Source organism: Falco biarmicus, chromosome 8 (assembly GCF_023638135.1).
Source record: "Falco biarmicus isolate bFalBia1 chromosome 8, bFalBia1.pri, whole genome shotgun sequence".
Classification (NCBI taxonomy): Eukaryota; Metazoa; Chordata; class Aves; order Falconiformes; family Falconidae; genus Falco; species Falco biarmicus.
The window spans coordinates 42722480-42737872 of record NC_079295.1 but is presented as its reverse complement, the minus strand read 5'-3'; the positions used below and the strand labels follow the sequence as shown (position 1 = coordinate 42737872).

General features: G+C 50.3%; 1 protein-coding gene across 11 annotated transcripts in view; it reads right to left on the bottom strand.

Annotated features, from left to right (window-relative positions):
- FMNL2 (formin like 2) overlaps nucleotides 1–15393 on the bottom strand; it is a 152994-nt gene that overhangs the window by 65739 nt on the left and 71862 nt on the right. For all 11 annotated transcript variants that reach the window (XM_056347945.1, XM_056347948.1, XM_056347944.1 and 8 more), the window contains exon 2: nucleotides 6341–6424. In XM_056347945.1, the coding sequence (XP_056203920.1) occupies nucleotides 6341–6424 (84 nt within the window). The remainder of the gene's footprint in view (nucleotides 1–6340; nucleotides 6425–15393) is intronic.

Below are 15393 nucleotides of genomic sequence, written 5' to 3'. Positions count from 1 at the left end.
AGCCCGGCATGGCTGCAGCTGGTTCCTTTGCTTGCCACGAGCGCTGCGAGCGCCTGTGCAGGGTGGCCAGCCCGGCACCCTTCTCAAGGTCCTCTGCACCTTCGCGAGAGCATTTACTGCCCTGTAGAGACAAAGATGCTTCCCAGTTAATGGCAAGGCACAGCTGTTCACGCATAATCCACTTGCCTTAGATACCGTAAATAACGAGTTAAAAAACATTGCTTCTTCCTGTCTGCTCCTCCTCTCCATTTTTGGCAATTCCCAGTTGTTCACTGGCCAAATCTGCTTTCAAAATATGAATTTATATGGCAAGGTTAATGCTATTTGAACAAGGAAGTTGGGGATTTTTACCACACACACATAAGAGTTTAAAATTTGTATCTGAGCCTCCAAACTTTGCTGAGCAAAAACCATAAGCCAGTTGGTGACATCACAATTGGGACATGGTGGCTTCCCCTCCTAGTCGTCCCAGGACTGGGCCATCCAGACACAACAAAGTTAGTAAATCCCAATGAAACCTATTTTATCTCCACTACATGACTTACAGAAGCACCAACACTATCTACAGCCCTAAAAGGAGAAAGGCACAGACCAGCAATAACTCAACCCTGCCTTTGTCAGCCACCTAGAAAGCAAACTAACTTAATTTCCCAATGATAAAAGTCTCTTTCTTACTTGAAAAAATGCTGAGGAGTGACGCAGAGAAGCACATGCAAGGAGACCAGGGCAGTGGCATGCGAGAGCGGTGAGATGACCTGGTCCCCAGCACCTCCCTTCAGCGTAATAAATTATGAGAATTCAGGGAAAAAGCTTGGACAGGGGAGCACGACACTATCTCTGTGCTTCTCTTACCAGCAGTCTCTGAAATTAGCACTTTCTTTTCTAATGGATACCAAAACCAAGGGGGCTGGGGGGCTTTACTTCAGCAGCCAAGAACTGCCAGATTTCTGCATTTCCTCTTCCATGTGATCCTACAAAGAACTCAACACATCTCTTGTTCACTCCAATCTGGAAAACGTATTAATTCCGTAACCAGGAAATTGTGGCTTTTCCAGAGATACTTTGCTTTCAAAAACATTCAGGACATTTTCTGCATTAGTGACATATGTTATTATTATTATTATTATTACCCTCGCTAACTTGTTTCATTCTTAGGATTCATATATGTTAGGTAAGCACACAGTGCATCCAGCTTGTACCCAGGCATGTCAGAAGCCCCAGTGGGCAGGCAGTAACTGCAAGGAGTGCATAAAGCACACGCATGGTGAATGCTGGTGAAAGGAGGTAGACAAAACAGGACTGGAGGCCAGCATCTTCTCATTCCCGAGCCACAAACACAACACAAACGTGGTGTGCATTTCCACCACCTGGCCCCATCCCACACAGACCTGGAGGCGGCCCCAGCAAGCCAGCCAGCCCACCAGCAGAACAGGATGCCACTTTCTGTGTCTTACCATGGAAAGAAACGACAGCAGCGTTCATCTCTCTGCTAAACTTGGGGCTAGAGGGATCCATTCCCACCACTACTAATTTTCTGCCAAACCAGGTCACCAGCACTTCTGCAAGGGACCTGAGGCGTGACAGCAGCAGATGGTCCCTCCGAGGCTGGAGATGCTGACCCCTGCCCAGCCTCACACCGCTAAGCCTTGGATCCCTCATGCCCTGCACCTGTATCTCCAACTGCTCCATCACTCCCTGCCTGATTTTCCGTGAGCCACCTCTCAGCACCAGCAAGTTAAGAGAAATGAAGCCGTAAGCGTCTCTACTGTTCAACTGCTCCTGAGTTCAGTAAACCACTGGATTTTCCAGCCTGTGTTTTACCAACAACAGGGGAGGTTCACTGGTATTCAAAACATATTTTTTTTTATGGAAAGGTTCTCAAAGCAGAGGTGTAAATGGCTACTGCAGCATGTCCAAAGATAAGGGAAATGCTTTGTTGTGTGTTGGCAAAAAAATCCAGCTCTCTGCTGCAAAAGGGCCAACGGCACCACATGGTAACACGCAGCGTGAGGTGCCACTTTGCAATCACCGTCTGTTCACCCCGTTTCTGAGGAGAGGTTTGGGGCTCACCTGAGATATTGGTGTCAAACAACAAATAGCACAGCATCCTCCCAAAACCTTGACCTTTGCTCAGTCCCATCCAGCAGCCACCGCCTGTCCCCTGCTTCATAAGCCATCTGCCGAGACCTGTGGGCAGCAGGCAGGAGGTCTGCCCGCAACCCCTGCTGCCCGCACCCCAACACCTTTAAAGTAACTCCCATCCCCAGCCCAAAGGGCATGCAGGCATCTGCCGCGCTCCCTGGTGCCCTGGACTTTAAAGCAGCAGGCACAGACTGCTGCGGCTCGTGCGGTTACGCTCTCAAGCAGTCCGTAGTGCACAATCTCAGAAAAAAACCCCAAAAATAATAACAATATCAAGAACCTGCTTCTCCCCAAGACCTGGTTTATGGAGGGATGGCGGGGCAGGCTGCATGCCATCTTCCCTTTGCAGAGCTTGAGGAACAGTGGCAGGGGAGGAAGGGGCACAGAAGCAAGCCTGGCTTAAAAGGCATGTGGCACATACTGTTGTGCACTGACCTCTTAAACAGAGCTTAGTGATTAATGGTTTCGCCTCGTTTAGAGGAGGATCTAACCACTAAAGTCAATGCTTGTTGAACTGAAATATAAGCGGACACCAGTCCAAGGGTCCCCTGTTGTTTCAGATGTTGTCCTTCTCCAGGTTATCCTGAATGCTGCCTAATTTTGACAGCCTTAACCTCACACCACCACATTTCTGTGTTGGGGCTCCTGCTCCACCACAATGCTGACAAGCAGTGTGCCCAGGCAGCCTTCTCCTCCCAGGGCAACCACCCGGCTCTTCAGCAGAGCTGGGTTTCACCCAGAGCACCAGGGGGCTCGGAGACCAGCACAGCACAACCTTCTCATCTGGGGCTGTGTACCCGGCGGGGCCCGTATCTGCACACTCCTTAGTCACAAGTTGAAATAAACCCTAAAGCGGAAAGCAGTGCCCTGCCAACACCCCCCACATGGCCTAGCTTTAGGTAAAATTACCCCCAACATGGGCACAGAGGGGCCCGAGCCCCCTGGAAGCAAAGCTGAGGGGTGGCACAGGACCCCCAGCTGGGACGCTGCTGGAGAAACCCACCGCCATCCCGGTGAGCTCCATGCTGGCCACCAGCCTGCTGGAGAAACCCACCGCCATCCCGGTGAGCTCCATGCTGGCCACCAGCCTGCTGAAGAAACCCACCGCCATCCCGGTGAGCTCCATGCTGGCCACCAGCCTACTGGAGAAACCCACCGCCATCCCAGTGAGCTCCACGCTGGCCACCAGCCTGCTGGAGAAACCCACCACCATCCCGGTGAGCTCCATGCTGGCCACCAGCCTGCTGGAGAAACCCACCGCCATCCCGGTGAGCTCCATGCTGGCCACCAGCCTGCTGAAGAAACCCACCGCCATCCCGGTGAGCTCCATGCTGGCCACCAGCCTGCTGGAGAAACCCACCGCCATCCCAGTGAGCTCCACGCTGGCCACCAGCCTGCTGGAGAAACCCACCGCCATCCCGGTGAGCTCCACGCTGGCCACCAGCCTCCACCAACAGCTGGCACCTGCCTCCGCTTGGTGATCCATTGGGAAAGGGAGAGTTCTACAAACACCTCAGTATTTTGGAGGTAAAGCACGCAACTTTCACCTTAGGCCTCTGGATTAGTTATTCCCCCCACACACACCTCCAGTGTCTCCAAAGGTGAGGACACCCTGATGCCCCTGCCACAATTTGCCATTAGAGGGCAATGAAGAACTTTGTAAGATGTCCCCAAGCTCTTCCCTCCACCCATGCCCCCTTCGTAAAGCCTCATGGCACACAGCTGGACAGAGAGGCCTAGAGCACACCAAAAGGGTGGCTCGCCATGCCATAAAATGGTATCGTCTTCCCTGCCTGGATCCTGCCCAACGCTCACCCTCCAGATGACCACCGTTCGGCCATCTACAGGATGGGCAACAGGCTTTCCGGCTTTGCTCTTCTCCTCCTCCTCCTCGTACACCAAGCCAGAGAGGTAGGGAGCAAGATTTCAGGCCACCAGCAGCAACGCCTAGATGACTTGCAAGGTTTATAGACAAAGGAGCAGAAAATACCATGAGGGATGAGTCCTCCACAACCAGCCCAGCAACCCTTACAATGATTCACTACACCATCCACAATCCTGCTTATGGCAGATTATTTATTATTATTATTATTAATGTTCTTGTTGTTACTATTATTACCATCGTCATCATGAGACTGATAGCTCTCCACTTCTGTTAATCCCACTTCTGCAAAAGTGAGAGTTCCTTTCGGGGCCTTAACTCTTTCCACTAATGTTCTCAAAATATTTCACAGACAAGCAGCCAGGATCTGCTTTACAGACTACTTAGAAAATACCATTTAAGAGCAACCTCTGGACACTTCTTCCTCTCAGACAAAAGTTGAAAACCAGCACAGAAGGGTAAGAGCTAACTTCCTCAGGCTGTTACATTAATTTATATTTTCAGTCCTTCACTAAGCAAAAATGGGTGAAAACAGTGTAATGGGTGACACCAATAGAAAACAGCAGTCATAATTTGCATCCACACTAAAAACATACCTTCGGTACAAAATCTATTCCTGGAAGTACCTTCAACCATACACCATAATTATGCGGACAGGTATCGATATTTCACACCCCGTATGAATATTACGGTGCTTTCACAGACACTTGCTTCAGGTTGATCTAATTCAGAGAGGCTGGGCAAGCACTCACCAGGGATGCCAGGGCAGCTGCCACAGACACACAGCCCCTTACTGCCCAAGCATCCCCCCTCGGATGGCGGGACCCCGGAAGGGTGGCACACTGTCACCTCCCGTCCCTCTGGCATCCTCGCAGTGCTGGGCTCCGCAGTGCTGCACTGCTGCTCTGCCTACCGTCTCCAAGCGATGGGAAGCAGACTCATCCCAACCCGGGGGTGGACGCAGTGTTGTGCAAGGAGCTATTAAGATCCATGATTACTCCAGATTGCAAATTTCCTTCCCTGCATTTCCATCTGCTCATCCCTCCTATCTCACTGCAGAGTTCAGGAGTGAATCAGCAGCAGCTGCACGTTGCAAAGGGTGGATCAGCTCTGCAGCGGGAGTCTGCACATCGAGGCAGTGTTCAAAGTGCTTCTGCCTGCCCTGCTGCCAACTCGGTGCAAAGACAGCATGCGGGCTCCAGCACACAGCTCACACTTACACGTGCCTGCTCGGAGTGTGCATGCTCTAAGCAAACATCCATGAAACAGATCACTTACCATAGATTAAGCAATTTGTTCAGTGTCTCACTAAACTGAAACTTTAAATAGCTCAATGCTTTACATTCTCTGCACAGAAGAGTCGTGGAAAAAAAACAAGTAAGTCTTTATTCAGCTTTACTTCAAGGTAGATGGATTTTACCATAGGCTCCACCCACTGTAATAGCTAAATAGGAAAAGTCCCACAAATCTATTTATCAGGATGCTCCTGACTTCACAGCATGACTGCACCTTCTGCCAAACTCTCATCCTGGTACCACTGTGTTTACATTTCAAGGGAACATCCTACTTTCTCAGTCCTGGATCAATTACTTTCCTTAGCGATTACTTTTGAAGTTTATGGCAGAACCTGATTTCGCTGTTGGCTCCCAAATGCACATCATACCTTTTGCATGCTTCACTTTCTCTAAATAATGCCATTTCTGTTCATTTGTCACAGCAGAGCCAACCTGTCAATTGTTCTATATTGCTGCCAAGTCTGCATGCCGCAGCAGAGCTCATACACAAAAGATGCCCCAGCATCTGGTGCTGCTTAATCTGAGGTTGTTGTTCAGCCTCTGGACACAAAGAGGAGTTCAGGCTGCAGAATCATTCGCCTCTCCCTGAAGGCGACAGCTACCACCAACTGTGACAAGGGCTCATGATGTGGAAAGCCACTGGATTGAGACCATTTGTTCATGTTACATAGGTCAAGACAGACCAAACTCAAACCACTTGCTGAGAGGTGACTGAAGCTCAGTCTCTTTGAGCCTGTGCTGGGCAAAATAAGCAGCATTCACCACACAGAGGAAACGGGCACATGGGTGATGGTAACATCAGAGTGGAAATAAGTATCGCTCTGTGGCAAAAAAGGGGGTTTTGCAAGGTTTCTGTAAGTTGTTACCAATAACGGAGCATAAGACCAAAGACATGAGTGTCTGAAACTATTCAAATGCTCGTCCTCTGCAAGGTCCCTTTCCAAGCCCAGGGACAGTGCTGATGAAACCCAGTTGGTGCTCTCAAGGAGATGTCTGCCGAAAGCCCTCCAGACCTCCCTACCTGGTCACAGATGAGCTCCCACTTCTTCTCATTGTCATATTGCCGCAGCAGCCGGGCTTTGTCAGGCGGCAAGTTCATCGCATTCTGCGGAGAAAGAAAAAACAAACGTGAGGGACCACAGCGGGCTCAGGCTCCGGCGGAGTCAGGCATGAGCAAACCAAGGCAACGCGGCTGTGGTTGCTTTAATTGTTTTATGTGAATTCCTGTTGACAGGGTTATTCAGAAACATTCCTTTTAACAGTTGCTTTTGGCCCCCAAAGCACCAGTGAATCACACGGCACTGATGGGCAGGGCTCGGTGCTGGGCCATGCTGGGATGCAGGAGGAGGTGAGCGACTGGAGCTCAGGAGCAGCCACCTCCATCCAGAGGAGAGGACGGAAGACGGGGCTTCCCCATGCTGCCACAGCGTGGGAGCCACCGTCCAGCCCAGACGTGATGCACCACGTCCCCTCTTCCCTTTGCCTGCCCCCACCTGAGCACACTCGTAAGGGAAACACATACACACGCTGGGGACTACAGAAAGCCAGTTCTCTCCAAACACAACCCTGAAATGCCATTTCATATTATTTCAGCAGCAGGACACTATTCGGGTTTTTAAATATCACCCCATGCGACCTTATCTGGGTACCACAGATCCCGGAGGTAGGATTGCTGCTGCCCACTTGCACATGCAAACAGCACAATCCCAAGACTGTGAATGACAACCTGCAGTAACGAGTCAGAAGGCAGGGGAGAGGCAGCAATTAGACGATGCCTATCGTTCGCTGGCTCCTTTGATGTCAGTTGAGATATCTTTCCATGGGCAGTTGCCTGGGGTAGGGCAGCACAGGCTGGCTACTCGCTCCCTCGGCAGTGTTCCCAGGAGCCGTGTCTCTAAATGCATGGCATAACTGTCGTGCTTACACTCCTGGAGAACCCAGGAACGCCAAGAGCTTCACAAACACCAAGCCTGGAGAGCCTCCCTATCACCCCTGCAAGGGTGAAGTGGCTGAATGAAAAACCTGCTGAGCACCTCTTGGTCTCCAGCACCTCTTGGGCCCTCCGGCCCGCATTCCCAGAGCAGCCCCAGTTATTCCCAGTTAACCCTTCAGGACCGCAGGCCTCCAGCAGCCCATCCCAGACTGCTGCCGGGATGGGAGCAAAGCGCCGGCCGGTCCCTGCAGCACTGCACCCCGCAGCGGGCCAGGCTGGTACCGCGCACACCTCCTGTGCCAGCAGGCACTACCCTTCCACGCTTAGTTTTAAAAAAGCTGCGGGAGGCACAGAAAGAGGCCAGAACAAAGGCTGCTAAATAAGCCTGCAGTGAAGCAGTAATCAATAAATTAGTGTTTAGGAACCGAAACTCTGCTCTAGAAGCACACGTCTTCACACGCTCTGCAACAGGCAGTTTTACAGATTTAGGTTGCCCTGGGGATCCTCAGGAACACTCCTGGACCCATGCTCTGCTACAGCTGGACTCACACAGCCCTCCTCTTCCTTGCACAAACGGAAGAGTAGGGATGCAGACAGCCCAAGCTGCCACAGACCCCAACAAGAGCATCTGTTACGATCAGCCCAGCCTGCTGCCACCTGAGACTGCTCACCCTGAACAGCACGCTATAAAATCAAAATGCAAGTCCCCAGGCAGGGACCACAGGAGCCAAGGGCAACCCCTGTGCCAGGGATGGCGTGTGTGGCACTGACGGGCACCACAACAACCAGGCGAGCTTTGGGGGATGGGACTCCGAAGGCGAGCCAAGAGGTTGAGAGACAGCGGCTGGCCACCAGCAGCAAAGCTTTCCAGCAGTTTCTGTGGCTGAGCGCTACATCCCCATCGCAAAGACAAGACTTTCCCCGCTCATATTCCAGCAGTTGGGTATAACGCAGGACCACCTTCCCCCACACCTCCCCAGGCCTTTCACGTCCCAGCTGCCTGGCTAACTGGCAGGCTAGGCTCCCAGCCCAGCCCTGGGAGCAGGCAGCTGTGGGGCTGGGGCTGCTCCAGCTGCAGCCACCTACCTTCCCCCCCATGCCCGGAGGGAGCAGCCCCGCATGACGCTTGCCACAGGGGTCCCCCTCACCTGAGGGCATCCCCGGGGCACTGGCACAATGCAGCTACCACCAAAAGCACTGGAGCACAGGCAGGAACAGCGATGCATGCCCCGAACACTGTCCTTCCACATTGTTGGTGTGACAGCAAACGTCTCTCCTTACCAGGAATACCGCAGACCCCCGAGGGACCCCTCTGGTGCAGCTGTACCTCCTGGTCCGTGCATGCCCACCGAGGGAGGCGAGGACAGCACGGGTCTCCAGCCGATCTCACTGTCTGCATGTCGCAGATGTATTTGCTATCATTCCACAAGACCTCATTCCCTCCATCCCAGCTGACGAGCGCCACCCGCTCCTGGGGATCCCCTCCACCACCCTACTGCTGTGATGACTGCTCTTCCTAAAGCTTGTTTTCCATCAGATAACAAACGCTCTTCCTTTTGCTCATCTGTGCTGTCATGCTGACAGTATTTATAGGCTTTGATTGTATCTGGGCTTGGTTCTCCTCTCAGTCTCTCACCATATGCCTTATCAGTTTTACTCCTCATTTTAATGTACTTCTTGGTATTTTTCCTGGGGCTTCTTCAAGCACCATTCCTTACCTCTGAGAATGCAAACATATTTCATAGCTACGCTAAATCTCAGCTGTAGGAAGAGCTTCACTGTTTACCTGCAATACACCCCTTGTCAAGCTCTAATCTCCTTACAGCTAATCAGCTTACCCAACCAGGCTGGCGCTCAGACAAGAAACCTGCCTGGAAACCTTTGCAGAATTCAGTCATGGCAAGAGTTCAGTATGGATGAAAGCCTGAAACAGGGAAAACAAGACCCAGGCAGCAGGTTCCACTGATCTTGTTTCGAAATGAATTAAATCTGATCTCATTCCAAAATGTGAACTCCTCCACTCCACGACGGTTTGCTGCACACAACCATTTCATGTATTTCAACAATTTCTGCAATCCACTTTGGATGCCCCCTGCCCTGGTCCAACAGGTAAAATTATTTATGAATACATTGTGTGCAACCAGGTTCAAATGCCTGCATGTAAGCAGCGGATGATTTGTACCTACTCACTTCTCAGTAAGAGATCTAAAGCACTTTTGAAACCTGCTTGTGCTCAAGCCCATTACCATGCTATGGACAGGACCCGCCACGGAGGGTCCACCCCAGCACCCCCTCTAGTCCTTCCTTCATCTCTTCTGGAAAGAACTGCGAAGGAAACTACTGCTTCTGCTGCCCCACTGGCCTCATCTCTCACGCGGTAAGAAGGGAATGCACTTGGACCAGGAGGGAATGCACTTGGACCAGGGCTTTTCACGCTGGCAGAGTCAGTTTGACATTAACTTTAATGTTTTATACATAAATCAGTTTGAATGGCTTTCTTAGCAACCGGATCAAATTGCATTAGTTTACTGGAAACTACTGCAAGGCGTTCTCACTCACAACTGAGGCTCTCCGCTCAACGTGCAGGCTTATTTCTGCACCACACACACCTTTGTCCCCATCTATGAGACATCTGCTGAATCAGATCTCCTGAGCGTGGAGACTGTTTGCAAGGGGCAGGCAGCCATACACGGGGGAATGGCTTTAAGCTGACAGGGCAGATGTAGATCAGATGTTAGAAAAAATTCTCCCCCGTGAGGGTGGCGAGGCGGTGGGCCAGGCTGCCCAGAGCAGCTGTGGGTGCCCCATCCCTGGCAGTGCTCCAGGCCAGGCTGGATGGGGCTGGGAGCAGCCTGGGCTGGGGGGGGTCCCTGCCCGGGGCAGGGCTGGGAACTGGGTGGGCTTTAAGGTCCCTTCCAGCCCAAATCGTCCTGTGAGTCTGTGATCCCCCGGAGCTCCCTGTCCTTTGGCTCAGATCTCCTGCAGCCTCGAGGCCAGTGTCCCAGGACACCAGCCCCCACTCAGCAAACACCTTCATCAGGGCTGTACCAAATAACCCTTGTTTCTTTGTACAACATAACACAGGTGTAAATCATCCCTTCTCTAAAACCTGGACTAATGCTGTTCTTCAGTTGGTCTTACCCTTAACCATTCCCTGCTGGAAAACTACGTGTTATTTTTACTGAAATGGGAAGTAATATATTTTCTTTATATTTATGCATGGCACTATACCAATTGGCTTTCTGAAATCCAAGTGTACTATATCTAATTGCACAACCTTTAGCTGTTGCATCAGCAGCTATGGCAAAGGCGGCTACTGAATTGGCTGGCTTGACCCTACCAGTTGCAACAGTTTTGAGTCTAATCATAACCAACCAGAAGCACGAGCAGTCTGCATTTCTTGTTCTCTGTGAATCAGTGAAATGACTCACAAATGCCTCCTGGCCACTTCCAGCTCTTAACAGCTATGGGCTTCACACATACCGCTGTTATTTAGTGAACTACAGGTCTACGACCTGCAATTTCTCTTTCCATCTTTACCCTTATTAAGAGTTCATGCTTTGAAGGGCTTTGATAGCATAACTATCCCACTCCTGATACGATCTAAATCCCTGCTGTTGCCAGAAGGGATGGCCTCACTCTCTCCTCTCCCCCTGTGTCCCCAGCCAGGCTGTCCCTTACTGTCCCCTGTGTCACCACCAGCACTTACACAGCTGGAGGCCCTCTGCCAGCAGCACAGACTTCACCCAGCTCAGGAAGAGCTGCACCTTTACACTGCGTACTCACCTTCCAGTAGGGTCCCATCCCAGGCCGTGAAAGACCAAATTTCTTTTAGTGGCAACAGCAATTGAAGCAGCCCCACTGTCTTGTGCCCCTCTGCATCCCCACCCTGGCTGGCCCCATGCACATGCCTGTATGGCTTGTACTGAATGCGATCGAGCTTAAAATAATCATTTCTGGTCAAGTTATTTTTAATTCAAGTCAGTGTCATGAGTCTGACAAACTGCACAGTGGCACGAACCGAGAAGCTGCTGGGGCCGTGCCATGGCTCCCGTGCTGGACCGTGCAGTAGCCATGGCACAACTTCCCTGCGTCTGGGGTTTTGCCTGTTGCACCTCATCACTACCCCAGGTCACAGAGACCTGTGTAAAACACCGATGCCCACTGGTCCTGGCTGAGCATCTGTGCCCAGGTGAGCTCTGCAGCTTTGCTCCACTCCTCCCCGCGCCAGATTCACAGACTTAGGAAATGAGTCCTACCTTCCTCACCAGACCCCAGATTTCCATTACATCACACTGCTTCTAGGGCTGAAGAGAGGAAAAAAAAAAAAAAAAAACCAACAAACCTCTGGCACATCATTCTGCCTCGATGTCTGCAAGGCAGTAGGAAATTGGTGTGCACTGCCACTTTACAGCCTCCGAGTGAGGTTTCCGACTCCTCAGAAACACCTACAAACACAAATCTGGAGCACTGCACTCAAAAGTAACTGCAGCTAGATCCTACCCAGCATTGTGCTGTCTGTGAGGGCTGGTTTCCAATCATATTTTGGCTCCAAAAACACATAACTTCTCTTTTTCCCCACAAATTCCTAAGTTATTCATGTCTACTGCTACGTGCCAAATAATATAGGTAAGGTTTCCATTCCGTTTGCTCTGGGTTGGCATTACAAACCTAGAACTTAAATTAATCACAGTAGCAGATGGAAAACTGGGGGAAATACTAGCAGACCTACAAAATATTAAATTGCTTAAGAGTTAAAAATAAAACCAACAGCGCATCAAGGAAATATATGTATTTTTAACCTATGAAACAAAGCCCAGCTCCATCCAAACTGGCAGCCCCGACCGTCTCCGAAGCACAGGGCCAGATGACTCGGTAACAGCGCTGTGTACCAGGACACGTCGAAGTTCGGCCTCAGCCCGAGGAGATGATTTCACCCATCTCAGTGTGACAGCGAGAGCAGCGGTACAGCACAGGGCAGGAAAACGCTCTCTCTTTCCCCACAGCAGCGTTATCTCCTGGCCATGAGCAGGCGGAGGAAAGCAGGGCTGGTGCAGGATCTCAGCTTGGCACCCCCAGCAGCGGCTGGAAGGACGGTGTTCCTGCTCAGAGCCCAGCCGCTCCCCAGCTCAGGGTACAGCAGCGGGCTGCACTTTGCTGCCCTGGTAAAGCCAAAGAAATTTTGTACCACAAACTGTAACCAGCTGGCTTGTCCGTTGTAACCTTCTTACCTCTGTCCCCCAGAATTTTCCATAGAAAAACAGTTTTCAAATTAGATTCTGAGTCAACGGAGCACCTGAATTCACTACGGAAACTGCATAGCCCCCCTTTCCACTTCTTGGTACTAAAGCCTGGTTTTGTAGACAGCTTTGCAAGAGTCTGGCACCATCGCCATGGTGCTTGGCTTCGCCCTTGGCCCTGGGGGATCCGCATGTCGTCACCTTCCACAGAAAAAGGTCACCAACTCAGCCCATGGAGCTGCCGGTGGCCACAGGTGGTGACCCCAGGCCTCGGACGCAGAGCGCTCCCGCAGCACCACGTATTATCAGCAATATCGAGAGAAAATGCTAACATGGTAGCCCATGCACCGCAGAGGGATAAAGCACCCAACCGGCTGAGTTCATTCACATTACAGAAATACCAGCACATCCAGCAGCATTTGTGCTCCACTAACAGAAGGACCAGTCTGTAACTACAGGGCTGAGCTGCAAACCAGATCGCACTGGGACCAGCACCACACGCTAGGTGCTGGGGGTGGGACGACTGGGCTGGATTTTTTCTAACTTATTCCTTGATTTAATGAGAATTAAAAGGCTCCATGTTTTGGAAAACAAATATAGCAGCAAGTTGACTGACTCAAAAGCAAAAGCATTCCTAATTAATAGCATTAGGCTGTTGCTCTTTCTTATTAATCTTATCATCTGTAAGCCTACACGCCTTTTATTTATGAATCATGACATTAATGTGCTAGCAACAAACACAACGGAGTCCTCCTGATCCATTTGTTCCCATGAACAGCCCTGCATGCCTTCATAAGAACTGGAGCACGTGGACCCCTAAAATATGAGACACTTCCACCAGCCCACTCCTACCCACCGGACGGCAATGGAACAAGCCAGCCCTGTGTCGCTCCAGGCGCTGGTACAGCAGCGGAGCCCAGCCTGGCAAGGCAAGGCGAGCCAGCCGGTGCTGTGAACTTCAGAGCTGGAGGAAGGCAAAATTCGGCAGCCCTTTCAGCGAAGAATTAAACTTCCCACTTTCATAATGACACTATTAACTTTAAACGAAATAAAGTCATCCCAAGAAAACCTTATCTCCAGAGTTGCAGGGAAGGGTGCAGGTTAATACCCACTCCTCTATGAGATGTAGCAGAGCATCTTATATTCCTGAGACCTAATTCCCAGCTCACTTTCTCCTCCCGCCCTTCCTCTGATTGAGGTTATTCCTGACTTGTGTTACTACCAGAGAGACAGAAAAACAAACCCGGGTAGCTTTTGGCTTCACAACAGCACTGATGAAAAAGATCAGGGCTTTAATACATTTAGAATATTCTTGGCCCTTGTAAATTAGATTCAGATTTACATACCGACATCAAAGCTCTGCTTGTTACTCCAGCAATTGCAGACTTCAAGGACCCCCTATCCCCACCTGGAATTTCGTAATCTGAGCTTATTCTCCAGCCCATCAGTTAAACTTCTCAACTCCTCACAACATTTCATAACAGCCATGTCTACTGCATTTTGCCCCCAGCTCTCCTGGTTTTATCTCCGCCGTCTCCACCATGATAAGCTGCAATCTTAATTTTTTCTGCGTTGCAGCCAGTGCTGTTATAAGGCACAGCCTGAACTATTTTAAACTTTTATTAACATCTAGTGAGCTCTTACAAAGTAGATCCAAAATTGGTTCATAAGTCAAATCCATACCTCCCACCTTTGTAAAACTGAGACAGAGCAGCCCCCTTCCCTGGCTAGAGCAAGCCTGAGAACGGAACACCAGCTCCTGAACGGATCCAGGTTTACTTCTTGGCACTGTGAGGTGCCTACATCTTCCCAAAAACCAGGATCCAAAAGTAACCAAATTCCAAAAATAATAAAAAGAGAATGGAAAGCAACATAATAGGCAGTTCAGCTCTGTTCATGTGTATTCATAAAGACACTGACATTGTCACCCCTCGTCAGATACAATTTCAGAGTTTGTAAAGTATTCCCTCGCATTTCCTAAATTAAGTCAGCGTGAAAAGAAAACAGTTTATAAAGTTACAAAGAGACATCTTCTTTACTGAACAGAGCATGCACAGGCAGCAGCGCAAGCCAGGGGCTTGTACTCATCCCGTACAGCCTGCGCTATGACGGATGACTCGCTCCTACTCAGCTCTTGTCCTCTGCTGGGATCACCAACCCCAAGGAGACAGTGGCTGCTTGATGTTGACTCAGGGCCACAAAGCCGTCATGAGTGAGGCCTCCTTACTCATCCCATCACCTAAGTTATTTCTGACTTGAGGTCTACTAAAGATCCAACATCTAAAGCCTTGGTACAGCATTCCTCATCTCAAAACCCTTCCCTGGTGAAACACACACCGACCAGATCACTCCGCTGCAGTGCAGGAGCTCGGTGGCTATCAGGTCTGTTTGGCCTGGGGGAAAACCAGACCTTGGCCCCAAATTCACCCGACCTGCCATCGCTGGAGAAGGTCAGCTCACAGCACTGCCCAGGAGGAGACCCCCTCGTCCCATCCCTCGCCCTGCCCCTAACTCTGACCCTTAAGAAAAAATTCTATTGCTAACTTCAGTAGCTGCCTACTAAAACAACCGTCAGTATTTTTGTACAGTATTAAAATTTAATTCCAGGACCTGGCCCATAAAACAGCCCTTAATATTCTTCTACAATATTAAAATTTAACTTTTTGCAATTTTCTGTGCTACTTAACTTTTGAGTCCTGCTATGGTGTGTTTATTTAGGAAAGCTAGAGGCAAGTGAAGCAATCTCAAAGTTCGTTGACTTTATGAGCAATTCAAGCTAGGCTAAAATTAAATGTACTTATTGTTCTAATCCTCCTTCTTCTTTTCTGTTTTTTTTTATTAAACTGGTCTTTGATCTAAAAATACCAATGCTTTCACTGCACAAGTCCCTTCTCCTCCTAA